The sequence below is a fragment of the Anomalospiza imberbis genome, chromosome 4 (genome assembly GCF_031753505.1).
Source record: "Anomalospiza imberbis isolate Cuckoo-Finch-1a 21T00152 chromosome 4, ASM3175350v1, whole genome shotgun sequence".
Lineage (NCBI taxonomy): Eukaryota > Metazoa > Chordata > Aves > Passeriformes > Viduidae > Anomalospiza > Anomalospiza imberbis.
This window is the reverse complement of record NC_089684.1, coordinates 32,390,097-32,413,511: the sequence shown is the minus strand read 5'-3', so window position 1 is coordinate 32,413,511 and position 23,415 is coordinate 32,390,097. Positions and strand designations below refer to the sequence as shown.

Sequence of the window (23,415 nt, the reverse complement as noted above, 5' to 3'; positions counted from 1 at the left end):
ATTTAGTATGGAACAGAACGTCATTTTTCTTAGCAACTGGTACAAATATAAAAGTTCATATTTTAAGATTTCAGTTGTGCTTCAGTAAACTTAAGAAACAGTAGCTGATTACAGCCAACCAAGAAGCAGCTACAGATCCATCAACCTGACAACCTGAAGGCCAAATCCTAAAACTAGAAATTCTGCTTACAGCCTCCATTATGAACAGGAATGGAGAAAATTTAACCTCGAAACCCCTTCATACATGGTTGGTTAATAGCTTTACACTGTAAGATGTAGCAAGATTCTTAGAGAAAATTTGCATGTTAAAATGTTATGATGTAAGAACTGTTTGCTGAAGGAACACAGAGTAAATTAATGAAAGGAAAAAAAATTCCAAGATCTCAAAGTAATGAGGAACCGGTGACACAAATCCTAATCTGGCATATGACAGCTGCAGAATAAATTCAAAAGGTTTTTACCAGACTAATTATCTGTTAATAGGCAGGCTCAGTGGGACATAACAAATTCCCAAGGTTTAGTTTCCAAGTCATGTGACCCAATCTTTAGCATGGCAGATGGCAGACAATGACTGCATACCGCTCTTTTATTCCAAGAGTTCCACACACCATTTCTGTAACCCATCACTAAAATTATTGTAATCATACATCAACAAAGATACAACACTACCACTGGTGACACCACTACTTCTGCAGTGATTGTTTCCCATACTGTGCAGCATGTCATTTTTATTAAGTGCTGTCAGCTCTTGGTGTGCACAGACAAAAATTGAAATCCCAGTAGGATTTATCTTCTCTATACATCCACAAAGACTTCAGCAAGTTGGATGTCACTTTTAGCAGGACACACATGCTTGCTGTTAGCTAAAATACCAGCAAATTTTTCAGTTGCCACGCTGTAATTTAAAAGTGCTGACTTCACACCAGGTTCTGATTTTATGTTCATTTTTACAAATAATCTATTATTTTAACATCACCCTTCACCAAGCTGCTAGTCCGATGGCAATGGGTATTACTGATCACATCTCTAAACTGCACCCCGCTGAAAAAAGATTAAATTCACACCCAGTGGACACCAGCCATCACATTCTCAGTAATGTTACACCACAGCCCCACAGCCAGAATTGTTCATCCCTGTGGGAAGGAAAGAGATATGTTCTCTATTCTATCTGTACTGTATTCCGGGTTATAGATCTCCAGAAAGCAAGAATGGGACATAGGGGTTTCCCCGCTGTGACAAAATCTAAAGACCTTTGTTCCAGAGAGCCAAGTTTTACAGTGCTAGACTGTGGCTGTTTCACATGGCATGACCTTTATTTTTTTGCATATGCAACAAAGCAGAAGAGCTTCCTCAGCATTATTGTTCACTTCAAGTTTAACACACTCTTCTGAGATGACTCTCTAGACGTTCAAGGGTCTGTTTCTTTTTTAATCCTTTTTGTGCAGCACCTTCAGCATCATAATTTTGCTGCTTTGAAACAAAATCCTTACCATTTTCCTTTTTTTTTTTTTTCTTAAAATTATAATTGCACTGGTAATGTGATCCTCTGGAAACTGTAATAAAATTGTAAATACTCTCCAGGCTAAATCATAAACCCCACATTATTTGTCTGTGTACTTAGCACCACTGCATGTAGTGAAAATGCCTTGGAAAGTGTTCCATGATGAATATGTACAGAAAAGACTTCTGTATTTTCATATTTAGAGTTATTTTTCAGATTGATGCAACTATGACAGGGCAGGGTTAATTTCAGGTTGGATTAAGACAAACACTTCCTTCCACATATAACTAGAGATGGGAATATTTCTATGGCCATGAGCAGAGGCCAAAATTATCTCCTCTGCTGGAGTACGCTACTTCCTTTTTCCTTCTAGCAATAAATAACCCTGGCTCCCAGCTCTGAGCACACCAATTGGAAGTCTGACCAAAAATACTGTGTACTGGATGAATTCATTTCCTGCCATACAGACTTCCTGAAGATTACAGCCACTTTAATTCTTTTGTTTCAGTAAGACTTGCAAGGTTTGTATCCCACACTGATCAGACAGGCATCTGTCTAGAGATGCTCTCTGAAACAATTCCAGCCTCCAGCACGAGCCCAACTTCCCTTAAATCACATTTCACATCAAACATTAGAAGAGGTTTGCTAGCATTAGGACAAAATTTACTGTAGCTGTAACCCCTGCTGTTTGAATTCTGTGGGTTGCAGGTGTGTACACATGCAAACTTTAATATTAACAGACATTCTAATTTTTATTTTATCTCCAGCTTAACAGCTCTTCTTCCAAAGTGGTAGATCACCTTTAGTTACTGAAAACACTCAAACCCAATCAGTTTTCAGAAACCTTAGAGACTGCTGGACTCCAGTTATCTGCTGAAAATAGTAATTAAAAAATCACCTCTTTGTTATTCTTATTTTTACAGTGACTACCATCGAGTTCCACAGGATCTGATCTTGACTGTAAGCCTATTATTTCATTTTCTATACATAGGGAAGACACAGAAGTAATTTTCTTTTGCTGCTAGGTTTTTTTTTTTTTGTTCATCCCCCAAAAAAACTTGTTGATTATCTTTCTATAATCTCAGCTATCCCATTTCCTTTAATCTTTCCTCATAAAACATGTTTCCTTACATCTTTTTACTCCTTTCTGGACTTCCATAATAAAGCTGTCTCTAGCTGGCATCATTGCATTGAACAGGACAGAGCAAAGTGGGCACCTGACACATACATCAGAAACAAGATGATTGACTGTAACTTCCACATGGATGTTGGTATTCCTCTCCCACAACCAGTGACACCATGAATTCATCTTCACATCTTCAGTTGTGATCCTTTGCCACTACAGCCAGAACACTTGTCATTTCCTATCTGCATTGTTAATAACCAGTGAGTGTAAGATTACTCAACCTGCTTCGTCCTATGCTCTTTCTGCAGTTTGCCAAGATTCTAATCATGTGTGTCCAGGTTTCCTGTAGCTCATCTGTATTTATTAAGCACAGCCTCCATTCCATCTTCCAGGTCATTTCCAGAGACTCATACAGACACACATTCACTGACCCCTACTCAGTATGAAATTCCAGTTTGGCAGTGAGTCATCAATAACCACTCGGAACAGCAATATTCCAACTGTGTATTTGGTAAGCACTGCATTTTTTCTGGACCATGCTTCCCTAGCTGACTGATGAGAAAAGACAGCATGAAAAAAAACCACTTATTTCAGATACAAAGAAGTAGCCACTATTGTTTTCTTCCCCTTGTCTCTCTCCCGAGTCAAGTCATTGATTCATAACTATGTATTATTAAAAAAAACCCAACAAACAACAAAAAAGCCCCCAAACCTTCCCAAAATTCCACCTCATGCTCTCAATTGAAGCATCCTGTGTTCAAAGCTCAACTGAAACTGGCAGGCTCCCTGAATAGACAGGTGCTGTGTCAGTGCCCTTCTGGTCTGTAACACACATAAGAGTGACTGTACCAAACATGACTTTTTACCAAACTGCAATTTTTCAACTTCCGGGTAGTACAGGTATTCATTCCACTGCTACATATTTACTCAAACAAAGGGAAATAATCCAGCTAACCACAAAAAAAGTGATGCATAGTACTACTCCATCATTTTTTTGCCCTGTCTGAGAGTTGAGTTTATTTAGCTCAACCTTAGGGACCAGCATCTCATCTAATAAATATTAGTTCTAAGATCATTAGACTCATGCAGCACTCCTCTATACTGCTTTTAATGGTTTCCCTATGCCCTGGAAAGTAATCTTTGGCTCTTCCATGTTGGCTTTGTCTCAAGTTGATCCAGTGAATGAGAAGAATGACTATTGACATCTAGTATGAGATTTCCTCCTCTATAGTGTGTGTATATTTTCTGATTTAACTTCAGAGGCCACTTAGTTCCTACTCTCTTGGAAGATCTCTCTTTTAGAAGTTCCATTCTTTTTCTTTAAAGACAATCTAAATATAATTTCTGGGTTCACTTCCACAAAACAGTTTACTATTTCTCACACATTAATAATTTGTGGACTCATGTCAGCTACAAAAACTCCAAACAAACAAACAAACAAACTCCAAAACAGCAATTTAAATGCCTCTTTCCAGCTGATACTTCACTTTTATATTGCTATCCCACTCCTGCATCAAGAGGTCCCGTTCCCATTCTCTCATATGGTTTGCACACACCCTACTGAACTTTCATAATGTAAAAACTGTCCCCCTATGTCCCACAGTATATGTAACTACCACTTGGGCAATTTCCCACAAAATAGGCAGATTCATATGCTTTTTCATGTAGATATGAACCATGAATTCTGAAAAGCCTTTCTATCCAACATATCTACTCTTTCCATAGTTCTATCGGCAATCATATCCACAGTGTCAAATCCCCAATCACTCTGCTGCAACTTGGCAAAATGTAAATCCCTTTCTATAAGTTGACTTTACCACTTGTGGCCCTCAGCCTTTAGGATGAATACAGGGACTAACACTATTATTCAAAATCTTGAAGTTAGCTGAGGAAAGACTCCTTGCCCACAAATTCCTACTGTGGGATCTGCAATGCAGAGAATCACTCTCTGCAGCTGCCACTGACATTCCACAGTAACAATGTGTAAGCCTTTTGAAGAGTTGTGAGCTATGTGAAGGCTTAAGGATTTCTTCCCCTCATACTTGCAGATTAATGCAACATTTCAGCTTAAAATGGTATTTTAAATTTCAGCAGAACTAGAACAAAAAAAAAAAAAAAGGCTGGAGATTTATTTTCTTGCAGAATTGCTTGTAGCAGAAATTCAAACCTGTGCCATTTCCAATACATTTCTACAGTGCCCGTATTAGGTTAGAGTTTGAGATGCAAGATAAAAATTTGATTTACTTTGGTAGCTTTCAACTAGAAATCATGCCTGTTAACACTGAAGCAAGTTTCTCTTACAGTTGTTTCTTAGTCTGCAATGAGATATCAGTGATGCAACAGCATAATTAAATGACACATACAAAAAGTACACATCTAGACCCTGGTTGCTTGAGGAACATCCTCCTTTAGTAAGAGAGAATTCAACTAAAGGGAAATATTTGCCAAAAAGTACTTAACTGCAATAAAATTATTTTTTAAAAAATCATCTCATACAAGTAGGACATTGCCAACAAAATGGAAAAGCTAAGAAAAATTAAATTCATATGTTCTAAAACTTCTCTCAGTACTTAACAGTAAGATCTCTACTGAGATTAAGATTGTAGCAAAAATACTGTATTAATGGAAATTTTTGAGATCTGAATGACAAAAGCCTACCAAGAATATTGGGAAAATCTGTTACATTAATAAACAAAACCTCTCCTGCTCATCCCTTATTTTGTTTTCTGCCCTCTGTGACGGGTATGTTAACAGCAAAGCAAATAGAAAATTCAGTTTTCAAAAGCTATCTTCTCTACTAAGAGTTTTCATATCTGTCACTAGAGAATAAAAAAATCACTGAGAGGAGAGCACAATTAGTGATAAATACATCCACATATAGTAACTGTTTTTCTTCAGTTACCTATTTAGTTTTAATGAGCACTTCATAAAAAAACTTCATTAACAGAAAATTGGAGAACTTTTGGCTCCAGAGATAGCCCCCAATATACCTGTGGCCTATCAAAAAAGACTTTCAAATTAAGGCTAATTTTTGGTGCATTCTCACTGTTTCGACAACAGAGTATAGAAAAGGTGTCTCATCCACCTTTTCAATCTTGTTATGGACATTAATCCATGAACCTGTAACACAATGCAGGTTTTAAAAATGTGAAGATTTAGTTTTCTTCTGTGTGTCAAATAACACAGGCTTCAGAGTTGTGTATGGTTTTTTGTGAGCTTCTCACAGGGACTCTCTCCCCGCAACTTACCACACAGTCACTACCCCACACTTCGCAATGACTGAAGCTTGAAGCTTGTTTAGCAAGAAAGAAACCCTCCATTCTCTTCAGAGATAACAAAGGGTTAACTTCCCAACTGGAGAAGTTTCAGTCTGACTGTCCTTGCTTCATAGTAGGATAGTGACACATTCCAGGAAAATGCAGCCAAGTAAGGAAAACACTTCGGTCAAGCAAATATATTAGGCAAACAATGTCAGAAGCACAAAGACTGGAACAGCAGAAGCCTGCACAGCAAAGTTAAAGCCTAGTTACTTTTACAGAAATATTTTTCTCACTTAAAAATCATCTCAACAATCTTGGGAGGTAAAAAATTGTTGGTTGCTCAATAGCTTAAAAGTTAGAATTAAGCCCAGCATCAAAATAGTTCAAAAATAAATCTGCACTTCAGGCTACAAAGCAGTAATATGTTAAGTTACAGCATTCATTTTGAAACTGAAGACAAAAGGAAACCTTCCAAACATTATAAAATTGTACAATTAAAAACCAGATACTTGTCTGTTTTCACACAGAATAATCAAGGAAAATATCCAGCTCAGGTGTTGTTCTCTGTTCTACTATTATCATAAAGATTTTGCAACAGTCTAGATTAATGAAGTCAGGAGAGCAAATAAAAACCCTTTTGAAAACATCCTTTCTCGTCTACTGGTCAGAAAGATCATTGGTTTTATCACCATTTCTCCCTACACATTAAATGGTTCTGCTGGAATAAAAAAAAAATCACAAGTTAAGAGAACAATGCATTCCCTAATCAAAGGATACAAATGTTATACATGCATGTTTTAATCATGTGAATTTCAGTCCCATTTTCATGTTAAACAGAAAACACAACCTAAGCCTATTCACTCAGGAAAAGAAAAGTATTTCCACAGAGATAAAAATATGAAGGAGCAAGGAAAAAAAAATTAGAACCATGAGAAACACAAGAGCTACATTTATAGGAACACAGCCATTTACAAAATGCCTTTTTTAATGGTTGCCTTTCAAGCTGTGCCAACACCAAAACAACCATAAAAGATCTGCCTCCCTAGCAGATTTAGAAGAATAAGCAATTACTACATTAGAGCAAATAGGCTCAGAAATTTCCACCAATTGGTAGTTGGCAGGAAAGCAACTCTTTATGTGCCAAACCCCAAAAAGCCCTTCAGCACCAACCTCTACATATACTGGCAGTGAACAAGCAAATTAAAAAAAAAACCTACTGCCTCAAACTTGGGTCAGCCCTTATATTTAGGGAAAGAGAAATAAAAAAATAAAACAAAACAAGAGTTCTCCATCCTCCTAGGTAAGTAATAGAAGGCTTTTATTTTTGTCAGGGTGTTTGAAGTGATAGGTCTTCTCTTTGGGGCACTCCATCTCACAAGCTCTTAAAACACAGTTACACTGTGGTTGTGCCACAAAGGCTCCTTCCCAAAGTCTGTGGAAAAGCACAGGGCCTGTCTTCCCAATGGAAGGGAGGTCTCCACATTTATGCACTGCTCCTGCTGGGACAGTTTACACAGAGAGGCAGCTGCATGCAGCAGCTCCCCGCAGCCTGCTCACTGTCAGAATTAGGGATTTCTCAATCCTGCCCGAGAATACTCCTACAGCTGCAGTCCAAGTTTGCTCTTTGCCTTTACCACAGAAGGGGAGGAGGAGGTACTGCAGCAAATAAAAATCCTATTTTGGAGCAGTACCAATGCTTGATCATCCTCACCATGGAATGAAGAGAGTCATCATCCACCATGGGTGATAGCAACATGCAAGCAATGAATGTGATATTTAATGTTAACTACTTTTATTGATCCCTGATGCACTACTGCATCTTCTATATCAGTGCAGATCGGTGGGTTTCTGCTGCTTTAACAATGCAAGAGGAGATGAATGTGAACTGACAATTCTAGCTTTTGCAGTTTCCCTTACTGACTCCCTACTTGCTTGAGAAGACAAAAATCCTGAGACAGTGTCAGAACACTTCATTGGCAGAAGAGACTCATTACTGCATAATAATTATCCTCAAAGCTATTTTATTGTTAATTAAATTAAACATAACAAACACTGTTTGGATGTTCCTAGGAAGGATTCTCTGTTAAGAAGTAGCATTTACAAATCTCATTTAAAATCAAACCTATTAGAAGAACTAAGGAGCATGTCATTGTGCCACCAAACACTGAAAATCAAGAGTTTCAGTGATGCCTTTGCCTTGCTACATTTTCTTCAAAACACGGAAGTTGTTCTTTTCGCTGATTTCCTTATAAGAAGTGTAGGGACACAGAACATCCAGGCACACAGAACATAACCAGAGACAGAGCTCATACTGAGGCAATCTAAGTGCACTTGTTCTGTGATACACTTGTTAGAAGCTTGCACCACAAAAAAAGTGGGTTTTTTGCATTAAACATTATAAAAATATTGAAAATAAAAATGCCCACATCTCTGAACACAACTGAAACTTTTACAATTACCTCATGCAGATGTATAGGTATACAGGTGTATATAATACCTATTGAATGAGCAAGGATATCAATGTTTAGTCAACAGTACAAGAGTCCAGGTACTTGATACCAATGTGATCTACTCTGCGCCTGTGTTGCTCTATTACTAAAGTCACAATTCTGTCAGAGTTCCACAGAAGTGTCAAATAAAAGTATCAGGTATCAAAGTCTTGTTCTATGAAGGGCTGAGTCATTAATGTGACTGTTCAACACCAAGTGTGTTCCTGACACTTTAAATTGGTGCAGAAGAACACCCTCTGGGCCACTCCTTTGTATTTCTGTGCAAGAACACACACTTACCACATCAATAACCCTAGCTTTGTTTTCACAGAGATAAAACTAAAAGCAAAAAAAAGCAAGTTGCAAAGATGTGACCATCCTCACAGAATTATTAATTTCAGATACAATTCTTGACCTCAGCTCATGTCAATTACTACCTCTGGAAACAGCAATCTATGGAAGTGCAATGGAAGGAGACATCAATATTTTTCTAATACCATTCAGGCACTGTATGGTAGTCTGAAAACACATAGATATCTTAACAAGTTCAAATGTTTCAAATAAACTGTATTACTCAATCAACAGTCACTTTTTTGAGCAATGCAAAATGGCTAGCATAAAAAATAATTTGCTTTACTTGAATGTAAAGATCCACTTATTTTACACTATATACAATTCTAATTTTGTTGGGTGTATTAATACTTCAATAAAGCTTTTGACAGTTGATTTTTAACTGTCATTCAGAAACAGATTAAAGCATACACAGTAATAAGAATTGAACATATGAAAACTGAGCATCTCAGATTATTAGATGGCCACAGCAGCTTATTCTCCTACCTGCTTCCCATCCAGTGTACAAAGTCTCTTGACTACACCCGAGTCTAACTTAATGGCTTCGGTGATGTCATTCAAGACCTGTTCAAAGGAGTGAGCAGTCTTCTTGTTCAGCAGAATTCTCACAGCTTTCCGTGGCTTTACCCCACTCCTAATAACAGTCACCAATTTGGGTTTAATGAAATCTTTACTCTCCTTCACTTCGCTCCTTGTGGACGTCAAGGACGTCAAGGACCGACTGGAGCCAGTCCTTATGTTCACGCACCAGTTCGGGTTGACATTCTTGGTGTAATCAACTTTGCGATACGGTTCATTGGATGCACACACATAGCTCTCACCTGAAAAGAAGAGGACATGTTCACAGTTTAAGGGGGTGTGCAGCTATTTTGTCAACTTAAAAACCAGAATAACCAAAAAAGACATTTTTGGAATGATTTTCCTGTATTTTGACAAGGAGGACGATAAATTATCAGGGCTTTCCACCCAAAGAACACTCTCACACAGTGCTTTCAACAGGTTTCAAAAGACCTCTGGAATAAAAAATAGTAGGGGGTAACGAGGAGGTTCAAGATAGTTCACGTTTTTTGGATTGAGTCATTTTGCAAGTGCTTAAATTACTTAAGCTCAAGACATGACATTAAGAGCATTCTCTTACAGCAAATATCCAGGTCCTCCCCTATATATCTATCCCTTAACCATGTACTTCAAGATAAGTACACCCATGTCTGTGTTTATTTTACAACAGCAAATTTTAACAGAATAAATGTAAGCACCTCAAGGCCCTTACCCTGAAAGGCACGTTAACCTACCAGGAGTTACTGCCTTTCTACCAAGGACACATATTTGAAACGCATCCATTTAGGTATTTTTTAGACCAATGAACACCTGCTGAGGCCACAAGCGAGTCTTTGAGAGTATGGGAGGATAGTAATACATCTACACTTCCCCATTTTTAATTTCTTTCCTAACACAAAGCTGGTTTGCAGGGTTTTTTTGGTTTGGCTCTTTTTTTTTTCTTTTTTGTTTTTGTGGGGGTTTTTGGTGGTTTTTTGTTTGTTTGTTTGGGTTTTTTGTTTTATTGGTTTTTGTTGGTCTGTTTGTTTGGTTTAGGGGTTTTTTTTCTTTTTTTTTTTTTTGTTTTGCTTTTAAAGAAAAAAAAAGAGGAGGACTACTTGCAGCTTATGACAACACTTTTGACACCTGACAGCAATATGCAAGGTGTAAACCATGACAAGGACATCCTTAATTCTGTGTAACCCATACCCTTGGGGTGTCACAAAATGACATCCCAAGACATTCATGAAAGGGCAGAGTATTGCCAGAAGGATGAATGCTAAAGCATTCAAAACTGACAGAATACAACATTGCTCCAGACAGAAGAGCTACCTATATCTTAAAAAGCTCAACCTGTTCTAAAATTAAAGCTACACAGTCAAAGTCACTGGTGGAAGAAACCAAACTCACCTCTAACATGCACAGCAAGATGAGTAAAGAGTAAACATACATCTAGGGGACAGAATTGTAAGAGTTACAAAATGTATGCCTACATTTAGATGCATACTAGAAAACTTTTAAACAACACTTTTACTTTCTGAACTCTAGTTTGGAGAGCTGATTTATCTTAGAAGTTGCAGAGCTTATTCTAAAAGCAAGATACTAAACTACTTTCAAAGCCCTGAAGAATTACTGTAAGCTGAAAGACTTTCTTGTTTCTTTTCCAATACCAATTACACTGCTTTGTAATTTATCTTGTATTTAGACATTCTTGAAAGTCTACTTGTTGTATTTGAAAGAACACAGATTATAATTAAGCCAAGTTAACAGTGATTTTGTTTGGGAATTCTGGCAGCCACTTCTGCCTCCACAAACATTACCAGGACTGTATTCCACTCAGGTACTAGGAAACGGGGGTGAAGTTCTGTGGATGCCACTGCCTTGTCTGTACTCTTCCTCTTCACTCATCCCCATCATTCCTCCTCATATTCATAGATCAAGTGGTGTGAAAAACAAACTGATGCAGACAAAACTAGACTCTTCATCTTTCCCCCAAAAAATTAGCTAAGAGAAAGGAGGTGTTTTCAGTACACAAACTCCTTGACAAAGAGCTGCATTCTGCACACTAGCACCAACTTACAGGTAGGAGAAAAAGAACCCCAAACTCCACACAGCTTTGTAAGGACCATGGTGTCTAGAAGCTTATGCTGCCCCAGAACTACATCCTAAATTGTAAAAAATCTCCACGCAATCTGGATGAGATGACTTCAGAAAGTCCCTTTCAAACTAAGAGATCCTATGATTTTAAAGATGTGCACAGTTCTCTTCCAACAGCTGTTTTCATCATCTATCCTGTTATCGCAAAACAGCATGAGAGATTCGAGTTTTGTGGCAGCAGCTCAGCTACAACAGAAAGCAAAGGTTTCCCCCTGTACGTCCTCTATCACTAGATTCAAAGGACTGTGCTTGTTGCCTGAACAATTGCCAGTAAGTCTGTCTCCAAACTCGGTGCTGCCAAATGAGAGGTACTTCAAGAAGCTGGTAGTAGTCCCACTGAGTGGGACAGAAGAGGCAAAATCAGAAGGGTAAAATAATACTCATGGATTGAGATAGAGACAGTTTAAGAAGGAAAGCAAAAACCATAGGGGCAAGCAAAGACAAACAAGGAATTCATTCACCACTACTCAAGGACAGGCAAGTGTTCAGCCTCCTCCAGGTAAGCCAGGCTCCATCATAGTAATGGTGGCTTGGGAAGACACATGCTTTAACTCTGAACTTTCCACCTCTTCCTCCTTCTTCCCCCAGATTTATAAGTTGAGGATGATGTCATATGGTCTGGAATATCACTTGGGCCAGATGGGGTCAATTGTGCCAGCTGTGTCACCTCCCAGTTTCATTTTCTCCCAGCCCACTCACTGGTGGTATGATGTGAGAAGCCAAAAAGGCCTTGGCCCTGTGTGAGTCCTGCTCAGCAGGAACAAAAACATCCCCCTGTTATCAACACTGTTTCAAAAGCAAATACAAAACATAGCCCATACTAGCTACCATGAAGAAAATTAACTCTATCCCAGCCAAAATCAGCACAAACTCTTGGGACAGTCTGTCCAGCTGTGTGCAAAAGAGCTTTAAATAAATTCTACAAAGTACCTCAAAAATCACCATCATTGAGAATGTTCAGAATTATCCTGACTCAAAACCAATGCACTTCCCAAACCATTAAAAAAAAAAAAAACCAAAAAAACAAGCAACAAATGGACACAAGGTAATTCAAAGTTAAATCTCAGGGCTGAAATTTAAATTAATAAAGTTTTTAAAAAATAAAGATTAAAGCTACTCAGAAACAGTCTAAAACTTGAAGTGAATTCATTGCTTTGCATAAAGTAAAGGTAGAGGACAAAAGGTCCTTTTGCTCAAGGATTTATAATAGTGAAGTTTCAACAGGCATTTTGACTTTGATTTTTACAGACTCATAATCATAAATAGAGCATCTTCTTTGTACTATCGTGGAATGTGATCTATTATCTGTCACAGCTGTCCTACAGCACCCCACAGGACAGCAGAAATTCTACTTCTATACAATTTTCAGTCAATATTAATCCAAAAGTATCTACATTTCTTTAAAATAGCAGTGTAAAATTTTGTCTCCTACTGCTTCCCTTGCTTAATGCATGAATACAACAATTGCTTGATTATCTCAGAGTGTTGTGATACAGATTTCTTCTTGTTACTTTTTTTCCTTTAAGCAGAGGCCACAGTAATGAAAGTCAGGAACTGCTTTCAAGTTACAACAATGGAATAACTTAAAAGAAAGATTTTCAAATTATTTGTTTATTATTTGTTTCAGCTGCATTTAATCAAGCCTGAAGTTGAAGCACAAAATAATTTACCTTAAAAAAAAAAGATAAAATCTGCCAAAATTAATTTAAAACTTCCTATAGTTGGTAGATACAGGAAAGTCTAATTGCTTGAGAATATAGTATATTACAGATTGTTTAATATGTGCTTTAAAGTCCATGCCTGCTTTCATATACCAGACATATAAATAAAGTTAAGTTACACAAGTTTTGCATGGAAAACAGATTTTACTACTACACCTGCAAGGCAGGCACATATGGCAAAACTAGAGTAAGGGCTGTAAGAGAAAACACATTTACTGAGTGATTTTCTTGTTTCATGACTTAAAGGATAAAGTTTTGAAATTATTACAGTTTCTAAGTTCTATTTAAAAACTTGCAAGATACAAAAAAAAAATCCAAGAAACAGTATCATTAGTAAGACAATTGCTTCTCTCTGGATAGAGAATGGTTTTCTAGGAACAAGTTAAACATTTATTTGTTTGACGGGGTATACAATTCACTATTTTGATGAAAATATGTAAGGAAAAAAATAGCAGGGGTGACATAAATCACATCTATAAAGTTAACTCTAGGAAACTTTCTCACAGAATGGTGCATTGTAAAAAGCATGCCTGAGAAAACACCATCCCTGGATAGGCAAGCATTAATAAAAGTGTGCTATTGTTTAAATTATTGTAGCCATCTTCCAAAGTAGAAAATGCCCTTATGTATGTCAGCTTGGAAGAAATATCATGTCATTTGTATAAGTATTATCTCTTTTTTACATTAATTTTTTGTAGGTAAGAACCAGAAAATATATATATCATATATATACACCATATTTGCTCACAGCTTTCATGTATGACCTGATTTTAAATCTGTTTGGGATTAATTAATGTATAAGTACAGACTTCTAATAATCTCCACAATCTTTCAGAAAACTAATATATTTAAAATATAACACACAATACTTGATTTTTGAGGGAGTCTAGAAGGGGTGAACCAATCAAATTGTTTTCAAATGTCATTGAAACTAACAGATACCTTTATAGTTAAAAATCACAACCATAAATAAATTTGACTGTTTCACTGACTGTCTTGAATGAGATTTTCCATGTGAATAACCTAAATGCATATCATCCCAAATAAAAAGGAAATATTTTATGAGACTTTGGCAGCATTTTGATCAGGCTGTAGCTTTTTTCTTTTTGCATCTTTACATCTACCAGCCAAGAAAGTTGACAAATCTCCAAAAACAGGCATAAACAGTAATTCAAATATTTACACTGCTGACTTCAGTATGGTCAATTTTATGGTTTAAAGGCCCACTTTCCATTTATATTATTGAAAGACTTTAAGGCTAATGCATACTAGCTGCAACTAGCCCAGAATCATAGCAATTACATTATAGAAAGTAAATACCATGTCTCCAGCTCACAACATTGGCATTAACATGAATCAGCTCTCCAAGTTTCAGACCAGAGCATGAGTTTAGTCTCTAATATTACACTGAGATTTGCAGGTAAAGAAGCACAATATAGAATAATGAAGCAGGAAGATCTATTTAGCAATGCTTTCTTTTTTTTCATTTAGAGGCAGAAAAAAATGTAACACTTCCAGACGTAGGTGACATCTGGGACTCTTGAGCCCAGCCGAACTATTCCACAGCAGAAAGCTCAACCAGGCTGCAGAGCATTTTGGCAGAAGTCTGAAACCTCCTTATAAGTTCAAAGCATAATTTCAACAGAGCGTATGTACAATCTATCTCATGATTCATGACAGTACCCAGAGCAAGCTAAAAGTGCCAGCTCTTCCATGAAGAAATCCTGCTACCACCAAAAACTCCTCAAATTGGGCATATGCTTGCTTAAAAAGAGAAACATCTGCTGATATTTTGGGCCACAATATAATCAGCAAATGGCATAAGTCTACTCCTGATTTTCCAAGTCTTATTAACAGTAGAAAATCAGCTAGAAGACATGGAACATTACCTTTTGACAAGGAAATATGACCTGCCTCTCAGTAATTCAGCTGCACTGAATTAATAACTGGATGCACTAACCATGAAACAAGCTGCTGTGCAAGTGGTTTAAGAACAACGTAAAAGGATTCCAGCTTCAGACAGCCAACAGTCTAAACACAACACCAGCCACTCCCTCAGAAGAGGAAAATACAGATGATAAACACAGAAAATGGAAAAAGAGGAAACAAGATTACACTGGTCAATCTGACTGACAAATAGCCATAGGTCATCAGCTGCCTAAATACTGTTTTGCTTTCTTAGAAACTCATGCACAAAGTTTTTTATTTGCCATCTATTTCTTCAACACCAATCCTCAAGAAATGTGCCTAGCTCACCTTTCAAGCTAAAAATGCATGGATTAAGGAGACTAGCATGTACACTCAGTAGATGAGGGGAAGGCTGTGGATGTGCCTATCCAGGGTCTATCTAGACTTCAGTAAAGTGTTTGACACCATCTGCCACAGCATCCTCCTAGAATAACTGACTGCTTGCAGCTTGGGTGGGTGGACTCTTCAGCGGGTAAAAATGTGGCTGGATGGCTGGGACCAGAGTGCTGTGGTGAATGGAGATAAATCCATTTGGCAGCTGGTCACTAGTGGTGTTCCCCAGGGCTCCACCTTGGGCCGGTGCTGTTTAATGTCTTTATGGATGACCTGGACATGGGATCAAGGGCACCCTCAGTACTTGTGCAGAAGACACTGAGTTGATGTGCTCAGGGGATGGAAGGCTCTGCTGGGCACCTGGACAAACTCCATCAGTAGGCTGAGGACACAGCTGCAGGAGGCTCAGGAAGGTGAAGTGTCAGGTTCTGCACCTGAGCTATGCAGTGATACAGGCTGGGTGAGGAATGGCTTGGGACAGAAAGGGACACCTGAGTGCCAGTTGACAGCAGCTGAACCTGAGCCAGTGTGCCTATGTGGCCAAGAGGTCTGATGGCACCCTGGCCTGGATCAGCCAGCAGGACAGAGAAGTGGTTGTTCCCCTGTACTGGGCACTGGTGAGGGCACAGCTCGAGTACTGTGTCCAGTTCTGGGCCCCTCACTTTAAAAAGGACATTGAGGAGCTGCAGTGTGTCCAGAGAAGGGAAACCAGGCTCATGAAGGGTCTGTAAAACATGTCTTATGAGGAATGGCTGAGAGAGCTGGGCTTGTTTAGTCAGGAGAAGAGTAGGCTCAGGGGGGACTTCATGGCAGTCTACAATCCCTGAAAGAAGGCTGGATGGAGGTGGGGACAGTCTCTTCTGCCATGCCTGCAGTAAGAGGAATAGAGGAAATGGCTTTAAGCTGAGACAGGGGAAATTCAGATGAGATATTAGAAAAAAATCTTTTCACTTTTAGGGTGATCAGGCACTGGAATAAGTTCCTCAGGCAGGTAGATCAGTCACCATCCTGCAGGTGTTTAAGAGGCATTTGGATCTGGTGTTATGGTGAAATGGTTTAGGGGTTACACTGGCAGTGCTGGGCGGATGGTTGGACTGGATGGTCTCTTTAAACCCTGATTATTTTATACCTCTACATGAACTATTCAAAATTCAGCCATGCAATATTAGGTACTATGAAAAAAGTAGGATGCATCCTTCCTTTTTGCATCACAAGTGTGATATGTGCAGTTTTGAGGGAACACAGCTGCCTGACCATTTGAGGTTCTTCACAGCACAAGTTTTGTGAGCCAAACCTCACTGCTAAGCATTTAACAAATAGCCTAGAAATATTCAGACTTTTTGTCCTTAAAAAATAAAAACTACTAAAGAAATACTTACAGATATTTACTTTTCCCTAGCATTAGGTTAGAAGCCAACTGTGGATATGTCACGTTGTGAGCAATGAAAGGAATGAATTAAGTGTGCAACACTCAAAAATCCTCAGTAGGGATATTTGAAACAAAAGTATCTGAATAAGGTTTTCTGTCTTGTTTTTTGCAAGGTTAATAAGCACTTATCTCCTGAAAGTCACATAAGGGATCACTTTTTAAATGGCACTCTGTGTAACAGAGAATGATACAGCTGACAGGTAAAAACATCCCTAGTGAAGGAAAACAGTTTCCATATTTTTTAGGCATGCATTCACCTGTGAATCCCATAGGACAGGGCAGGTATCTACATAGATGTCACCTATTCACCTTATGTTCCTCAGCTTCTTTGGGTGCAACTCTCTAGCTTCAAAGCTACCAAAAGCTGCTTATTTAGTACAGCAAAGTAGTTGTTCAGGCTACTGACCTTCTTTCTAACTTAAGGAAACAGCAGAGTAACCTTTCCGTGTTCTGTAACACAAAGCCAAGCAGATTTCCAGAACAGCGTATTTACAGCATATATGACTAATCTAAAAATAAAATAACCCCTTTTATGAAGGACTGGGTTATTTCAGTTTCCCTTTCCTTCCTTATTTTGAGCAACTTCCCTCCTCATCAGTTTCTTACAATTCACTTTCAAATCATCTTTAATAACCCTATATAAGTCATGATCTTTTCTCATCTACAGCACTCAGAATTCCCCATGCACTTTTTAAAACCTGGGACAACAACCAGGATTTTAGCAGGTGATCTCTTTTGATGATCTCTTTAGTTCTCTTTTGATTTGATTTAGACATTAAGAGGTGCAGATTACAGCTTCCTACAGGCTTTCACAGAATCACAGAACAGCTGAGATTGGAAGAGACCTCTGGAAGTTCAACCCCCTGCTCAGGCAGGGTAAAAGCTGTCATAAGACAGTCAATGCCACCTGGTATCAAACACACCTGACACCATGTGCCTTCTCCACAGGAACTAAATAACCCTTTTCAGGTAAACGAGAATTTCCCCATCCCTGAAACTAGGAGATGGATGATGATAGAACTATTTTATTTTACTTGGATGAGAAGTTGACTAAGAATTACTTCTGCATTTCACATCCACACCCCAATGCTCCAGAACTGTGTCACTACAGTGATTTGAACACATAATTGGAAGAATATGCTTTCAGTGGTTTTTAATCCTTCTTTCATCCTCCTTTTTTACCCTTCTTTGTTCAACTTACTATGTTTGCCTCTTGTTTATTAAAGTGTTACACCTTCTGGCTCTAGCATAGGAGGCTAATCATACCTTTTCGAATGAGCAAAAATACAAACTGCCTACTTGGTGTTGCCATCTGCTTGCCCTGACAAGAGACTACAAATGCCCTCACCTAATACAACAGTGCACATCAACCAAAGTCACAGGTAGTTTATGCAGGATTAAAATGTAATATGCAGTAACAACTATGGTCTAAGGCAGAAAAAACTTGGATGGTTCAACACCTTATTTCAAAACACATTCTCGGTCTGTGTTAGTGAGGCAGAGCTCATTTCTGTAAATCAGATATTGCTCTGTGCTATGTGTCCTGGCCATGCATAAGGACTGCCCTACCCCAAACCTTCCCACCTCCTGCCAAAAGACTTCCCTACAAATGCCTGTTGATTGTGTGCATAATCATGCAGACAAAACTCCTGACATTTTAGAAAAGATTGTATTAATTAAGCACTGTTGTTGAACGAACAAAGACACTCAGCCATTTTTCTAGGGAACAGAAGGATTCCCATTAGATGCAAAACAAACAGAACTCCTCTTTCCAGGAATAAGGTCTACACTTGCTTTCATCTCCCAAAATCTAACAACAACTCCCAGCTTTGCAGCAGACCTGTACAACTGGGATTCTCCACATCCTTCTTTAACAAGGCAATGAAAACAAAGAGACAGAGCACGACAAACATCGACATAAAACACATAGCTCAGGACTAAAGAGCTGCACAGTTCTATTACCATGGTGTCATGCTTTAGGAAGCCTATTTTTTCAAGGGAAACTGAAGGAAATAGACAAATCTTAAATAGCTAACTCTGATAGAAAATAAAAATTAACCTACTTTTTAATATTTGATATTGAAGGGCAAGTATAAAATTACACATGGAATATTGTATTCTAAAGTAAAAAGCAGTGCTCCAGCAGAGTAAAGCTGGAAGAAAGAAAAGTATAAGAGACCCATAATAGACCCAGCCCCCACCTCCTCTCTGGATCTGTCTGCTCAAACAGATCAGGAGCAGACAATTAAATTCTTCCCTCCTTCCATTCTAAGAAAACAGTGAAAACTGTCAAACTCATAATGTTTCCTAATCTACAGGGGTTGAGAATATAAATTATATTTGCCCTAGGCTGGTCCAGCAGAGCATGCTTTTCTGATTGTCATATCCAGTTAAGAAAAGCAATAAGCTTCATAAAATGGAGCTTCTATTTTTGACTAATAAACATGACCTGGTGCAATTTTTAACTGGCTCAACCCATAACTGCAATATTTCATATCCTCAGTATGTCCATGCATTAGCTCTTTTTCTCTTAAAATGACAAGCAGTAAAACAGATTGCCAAATACAGCCAAACTCCAAAAAAACATTTATCAGTGACTCAGCTTGTTATGATACAGAATTTGATGTTGCCAGCTTTTATATCCCAGATAGATAAACAGCAAATAAGCCTTAAAGAGCTTGCCCTGTACTGGGACATGTCACGGTCCAAGAGCTACACACACAGAGGCTAGAGCTGAGGGAGGTTTAATGCAGATCTTGCCGGCTTGGCAAGGTTTGCTAAGCACTCACCTTCTGCTCACTGCAGAGATCTGCCACTACTGAACCTGAACTGCTGTGACTCCATGTCCCAGTTCAGGAGCACTGGGAAGGTGCCAAGAGACCAGCGAGCTTGGTATTGCATCACGCAGCCATGGCCTGTCTGGTGCTCAGCCTGTGGCTGGCACACACTCCAGCACCTTAGTTTTATTTTCCTTTCTGAAAATATTAAAAAGAAATTCAGCAAAATATCATTCAAAACTACTTCTGGTGCTTCTGCAGTTCAAGCTTTAGGTCAACACCAATGTTGGAGCATTTACTCAAGAGCAGAAATTCAAGCTTGCTGTGCTGTAATCACAAGAAATAAAGAAAATGAACCCAAATCAAATCTCTTCCAGCACCTCAAGAACAAAACAGCTAGCAAAAACCTCAAATAATTTCAAGGAATGATAGATTCACTACTTGTTTGCTGTCCTTTCCTTCCTCTATATACTTTTCTTTCTCTGTGTGATTAGTCTTACACTGGTGAAGTTTTTAGCATGCTAACTGGAGAACATACTAATCCATTATGATGTTATAGGATTTTCTTAATATTCCTGTAAGTTGTATTGGATAGATGACTAAGTATTTGGAATTCTTTTTTCCCCCCTTTTATTTCATTGAGAAAGCATGGAAGTGACATTTTGACTGTGACATTTATTTTGCTTTATTCTTCCGGTGAAGAGCCACAACAAAGGTTACAGTTTCAACGAGTATTTGAAGAGACAAAAAGTTTTGCTTTCAATTATTAATTTATAGTTGTAAGAGTATATATGGCTGTCCAGCAAGCAATTCTGTCTTTGTTTTAAGTCATAAAAGCCTAGTATCATTCCTGCTGCAACATTTCAAAAGTAATGGAAGTGCCCTTCCATGCACATCTTTTTTGAGGGAGATCCACTTAGCACAGCAAATTCTGCAGCCCTCCCTTTCTCTTCCACGTTGTGTAGCAGCTAGTCCCTAACTCCCAATGTCCTTCCTGGTGGATTACATAAATGTCTTCAGGTTCCCTTTCTCATCCAATTCTCCAGGTGTGATTCAGCACTGCTTTGAAAAGGAAAGCTTCCAAACCAAACCTCAAAGGATAGGCAGCTGAAAGCCTGGGAAGCAGGAGGCATTGGAAGGCCTACAAAAAAAAATCCCAGTTCTTCATTAATGCAAACAGCTACACCTGGCACACAGTCACAGGGTGGAAGACTCTGGTGGTAGCTGATCTATTAAATACCTGAGAACAACCATCGAGTGCAAATTCTTTACGAACCTCTCAGCACGCATAACGTAACCTGTGCATTTGGGAAGCAGGCAATGCTGAGCTCAAACTGTATTTTAAGACATCAAGTGAAAAGACTAGGGAATTCTGCTTCTCATTCTGATAATTATCACTCCCCACAAACAAGGGGCATATGTGTCATTCACAAAACAATATTTCTGGTCCCATTTTGAGACAGTCAAGCGCTGTTCTGATCAGATTTGCAAGGTGTACATAACTTTAGCAGCTAAGTCCCATTATGAAAAGCTACTTAGGAACAACTCTGAAATACATCTGATTCCATAATGTGCTTTTGAAAGTCAGGCAAGGTAGAAAATTCCCTCTGTTAATATGGACTCTGATCACATTTGAAACTAGGGCATTACACCTGTTAGTTTTAATAAGTGGTAGGATATAGATACCCTTTTTTCACAGCACTGGGGCTTCTTCTCAGCAGGTTGAAGCCACTGTGAGTCAACAATGACACTTAGAGAAGCAAATTACAGCATTTCCCTCTATTGCAAATGGAAGGTAACCAATAACTTTACAGTTCTTGCAGATGAAAAGAGCACCTGCTGCTTAACTACCACTGGAGTCAAGCCCAGCGCATGCAGATGGCAGCACTCAAGGTGATGAGAGAAGTGGATGGTCCACACGGGGAAAACGAGGCCCTACCGCCCCTCACAACAGCGGGCAACCCCGGCTACTTGCCCTCATGGGTTCTGCGGCCGCCAGTTTTCACAAGGCGACCTCTCCGCTTCGATCCGGGTGGGGACTGAGAAGCTCACCCCAGGAGTGCCCACAACCCACCACCAGGTCCCACGGCCAGGTCCAGCCGGACTTTGATACCCTCCTCACCTTCCACCAGCTCGTCCAGGCTGGTGAGCTTCTTGCTGCCATCGACGGTGTAGATGGTGCGGACTCCCTGTGGCAGGTTCACGTTGTCCGACAGGGACCGAGTGAGCTCCACCAGGAGGGCGTCGAAGGAGCGGAAGCGGTCGGGGGAGATGGCGTACACCAAGCCCTTGAAGTACCTGTCCCCATTGCGGTAGAAGCGGGCTTTGCGCGCCTTCTTCTCGGAGCTGAGCGCCTGCAGGGTGCGGGTGCGGTAGAGGCTGCAGTGCGCGCTGTGCGCCGGGCTGGGCACCAGCCCGTGGCCCCGCGGCCCCGCGCCGCCGCCGGACCCGGTGGCTCCGCGCCGCGGCCCGGAGCGCTGCTGCCGCTTGTCCCGCTCCTCGAAGTGCTCCAGCTCGATGCTCCGGCTGCTCGCCATGGAGAGCCGCCTGCCCGCCCTCCCAGCTCCGCTACTGGCTGCTACGCCTGCCCGCCGCGCTAGCAAGGGCTCGGGCCGCCTAATAAAGCATCGCGCCCGGCCGCTCTCGCCGGGAGGGCTGCGGCTGAGCGCGGCGCCCGACCTGCCCCACCACCGCAGCCCCGGCCCCGCCGGAGCCGCCGCTAGCCGCTGCTGCGCCCGCGGCCGCGCACAAAAGCATCCCTCACGCCCGAGCGCGGCGCCCCCCGGCTACGGGCGATGCCGGGGGCCGAGCGAGAGGCTCGCAGGAGCCCCGCGGCCGCGCCCCCGTGCCGTGCCCATGCGGGCTCGCACAATGCGCGGGTCCTCTGCTCAGCCCCTTGCCTGCTGGCTCTGCCGGGCAGCGGCGGCGGGGCCGGAGCGCCTATTTGCTCCCGCAGCGGGGGCAGCAGCAGCACTCGGCTCCCTGGCGCGGGAAGGAGCCGCAGCGGATCCGGCGGGGGCGGCGCTGGCGGCCCGGCCGTGGAGCACAGCGGAGCGGGAGCGGGCGGGGCTCCTGCCGGGCCGGCGCGGGGGCGTTGCCATCTCGGATCGCGTCCGGCGCGGGGCGGGAGCGGCCGTGGGGAGGGTGGGAGCGGTGGCTCGCGGGAAGGGAAGGGGGTCCTTCTAGGGAAGGAGAATTTGGAAGTGCTGTTTTCCCATAGGGTAGTGCTGCCCTTTTGGTGGTCGTCCAAGTGCCACACGCCCCTCAGGCGTACCCGCCGAGCTGCCTGCCAGCACTCTCCCAGCTTTACGCGGCTCAGTCACTGCGTTAATACGCTAAAAATGCTCCTTCTGTACGGCCCTCAGCCTAAAATACATCCCGCGGGACAGAAAAGTACGCATCCCTGTCATTTGTTGGCGGAACTGCTTTAAAGGGCATGTAGCGATAGGACATGGGGTAATGGATTCAAAGTGACAGTAGGTGTAGATTGGATGTTGGGACGAAATTCTTCCCTGTGAGGATGGTGAAGCACGAGCACAGGTTGTTCGGAGAAACTGTGGCTGCTCCATCCCTGGAAGTGTTCCAGGCCTGGTGGAACGGGGCTTTGAGCAAGCTGGTGTAGTGAAAGGCATCCTTTCCCATGGCAGACAGGTTAGAACTAGATCATCTTTGAGGCCCCTTCCAACCCAAACCATTCTGTGATTCTATGATTTTCCTTTTGCATTTGCCAACACCTCTCCCTGAGGACTCAAATAAACCCATTCGC

General features: G+C 40.7%; 1 protein-coding gene across 5 annotated transcripts in view; it reads right to left on the bottom strand.

Moving 5' to 3' along the window:
* The window catches only part of DCLK2 (doublecortin like kinase 2), an 81,140-nt gene extending 58,566 nt beyond the window's left edge, over nt 1-22,574 (bottom strand). For all 5 annotated transcript variants that reach the window (XR_010998280.1, XR_010998281.1, XM_068187838.1 and 2 more), the window contains exons 1-2: nt 21,772-22,574; nt 9,214-9,548 (exon numbers count right to left, since the gene is read on the bottom strand). Coding sequence is in view for 3 of the 5 variants with exons in the window: in XM_068187838.1 (XP_068043939.1) it covers nt 9,214-9,548; nt 21,772-22,186 (750 nt within the window). In the remaining 2 variants the exon portion in view is untranslated. The remainder of the gene's footprint in view (nt 1-9,213; nt 9,549-21,771) is intronic.
* Nucleotides 22,575-23,415: the final 841 nt, after the last annotated feature.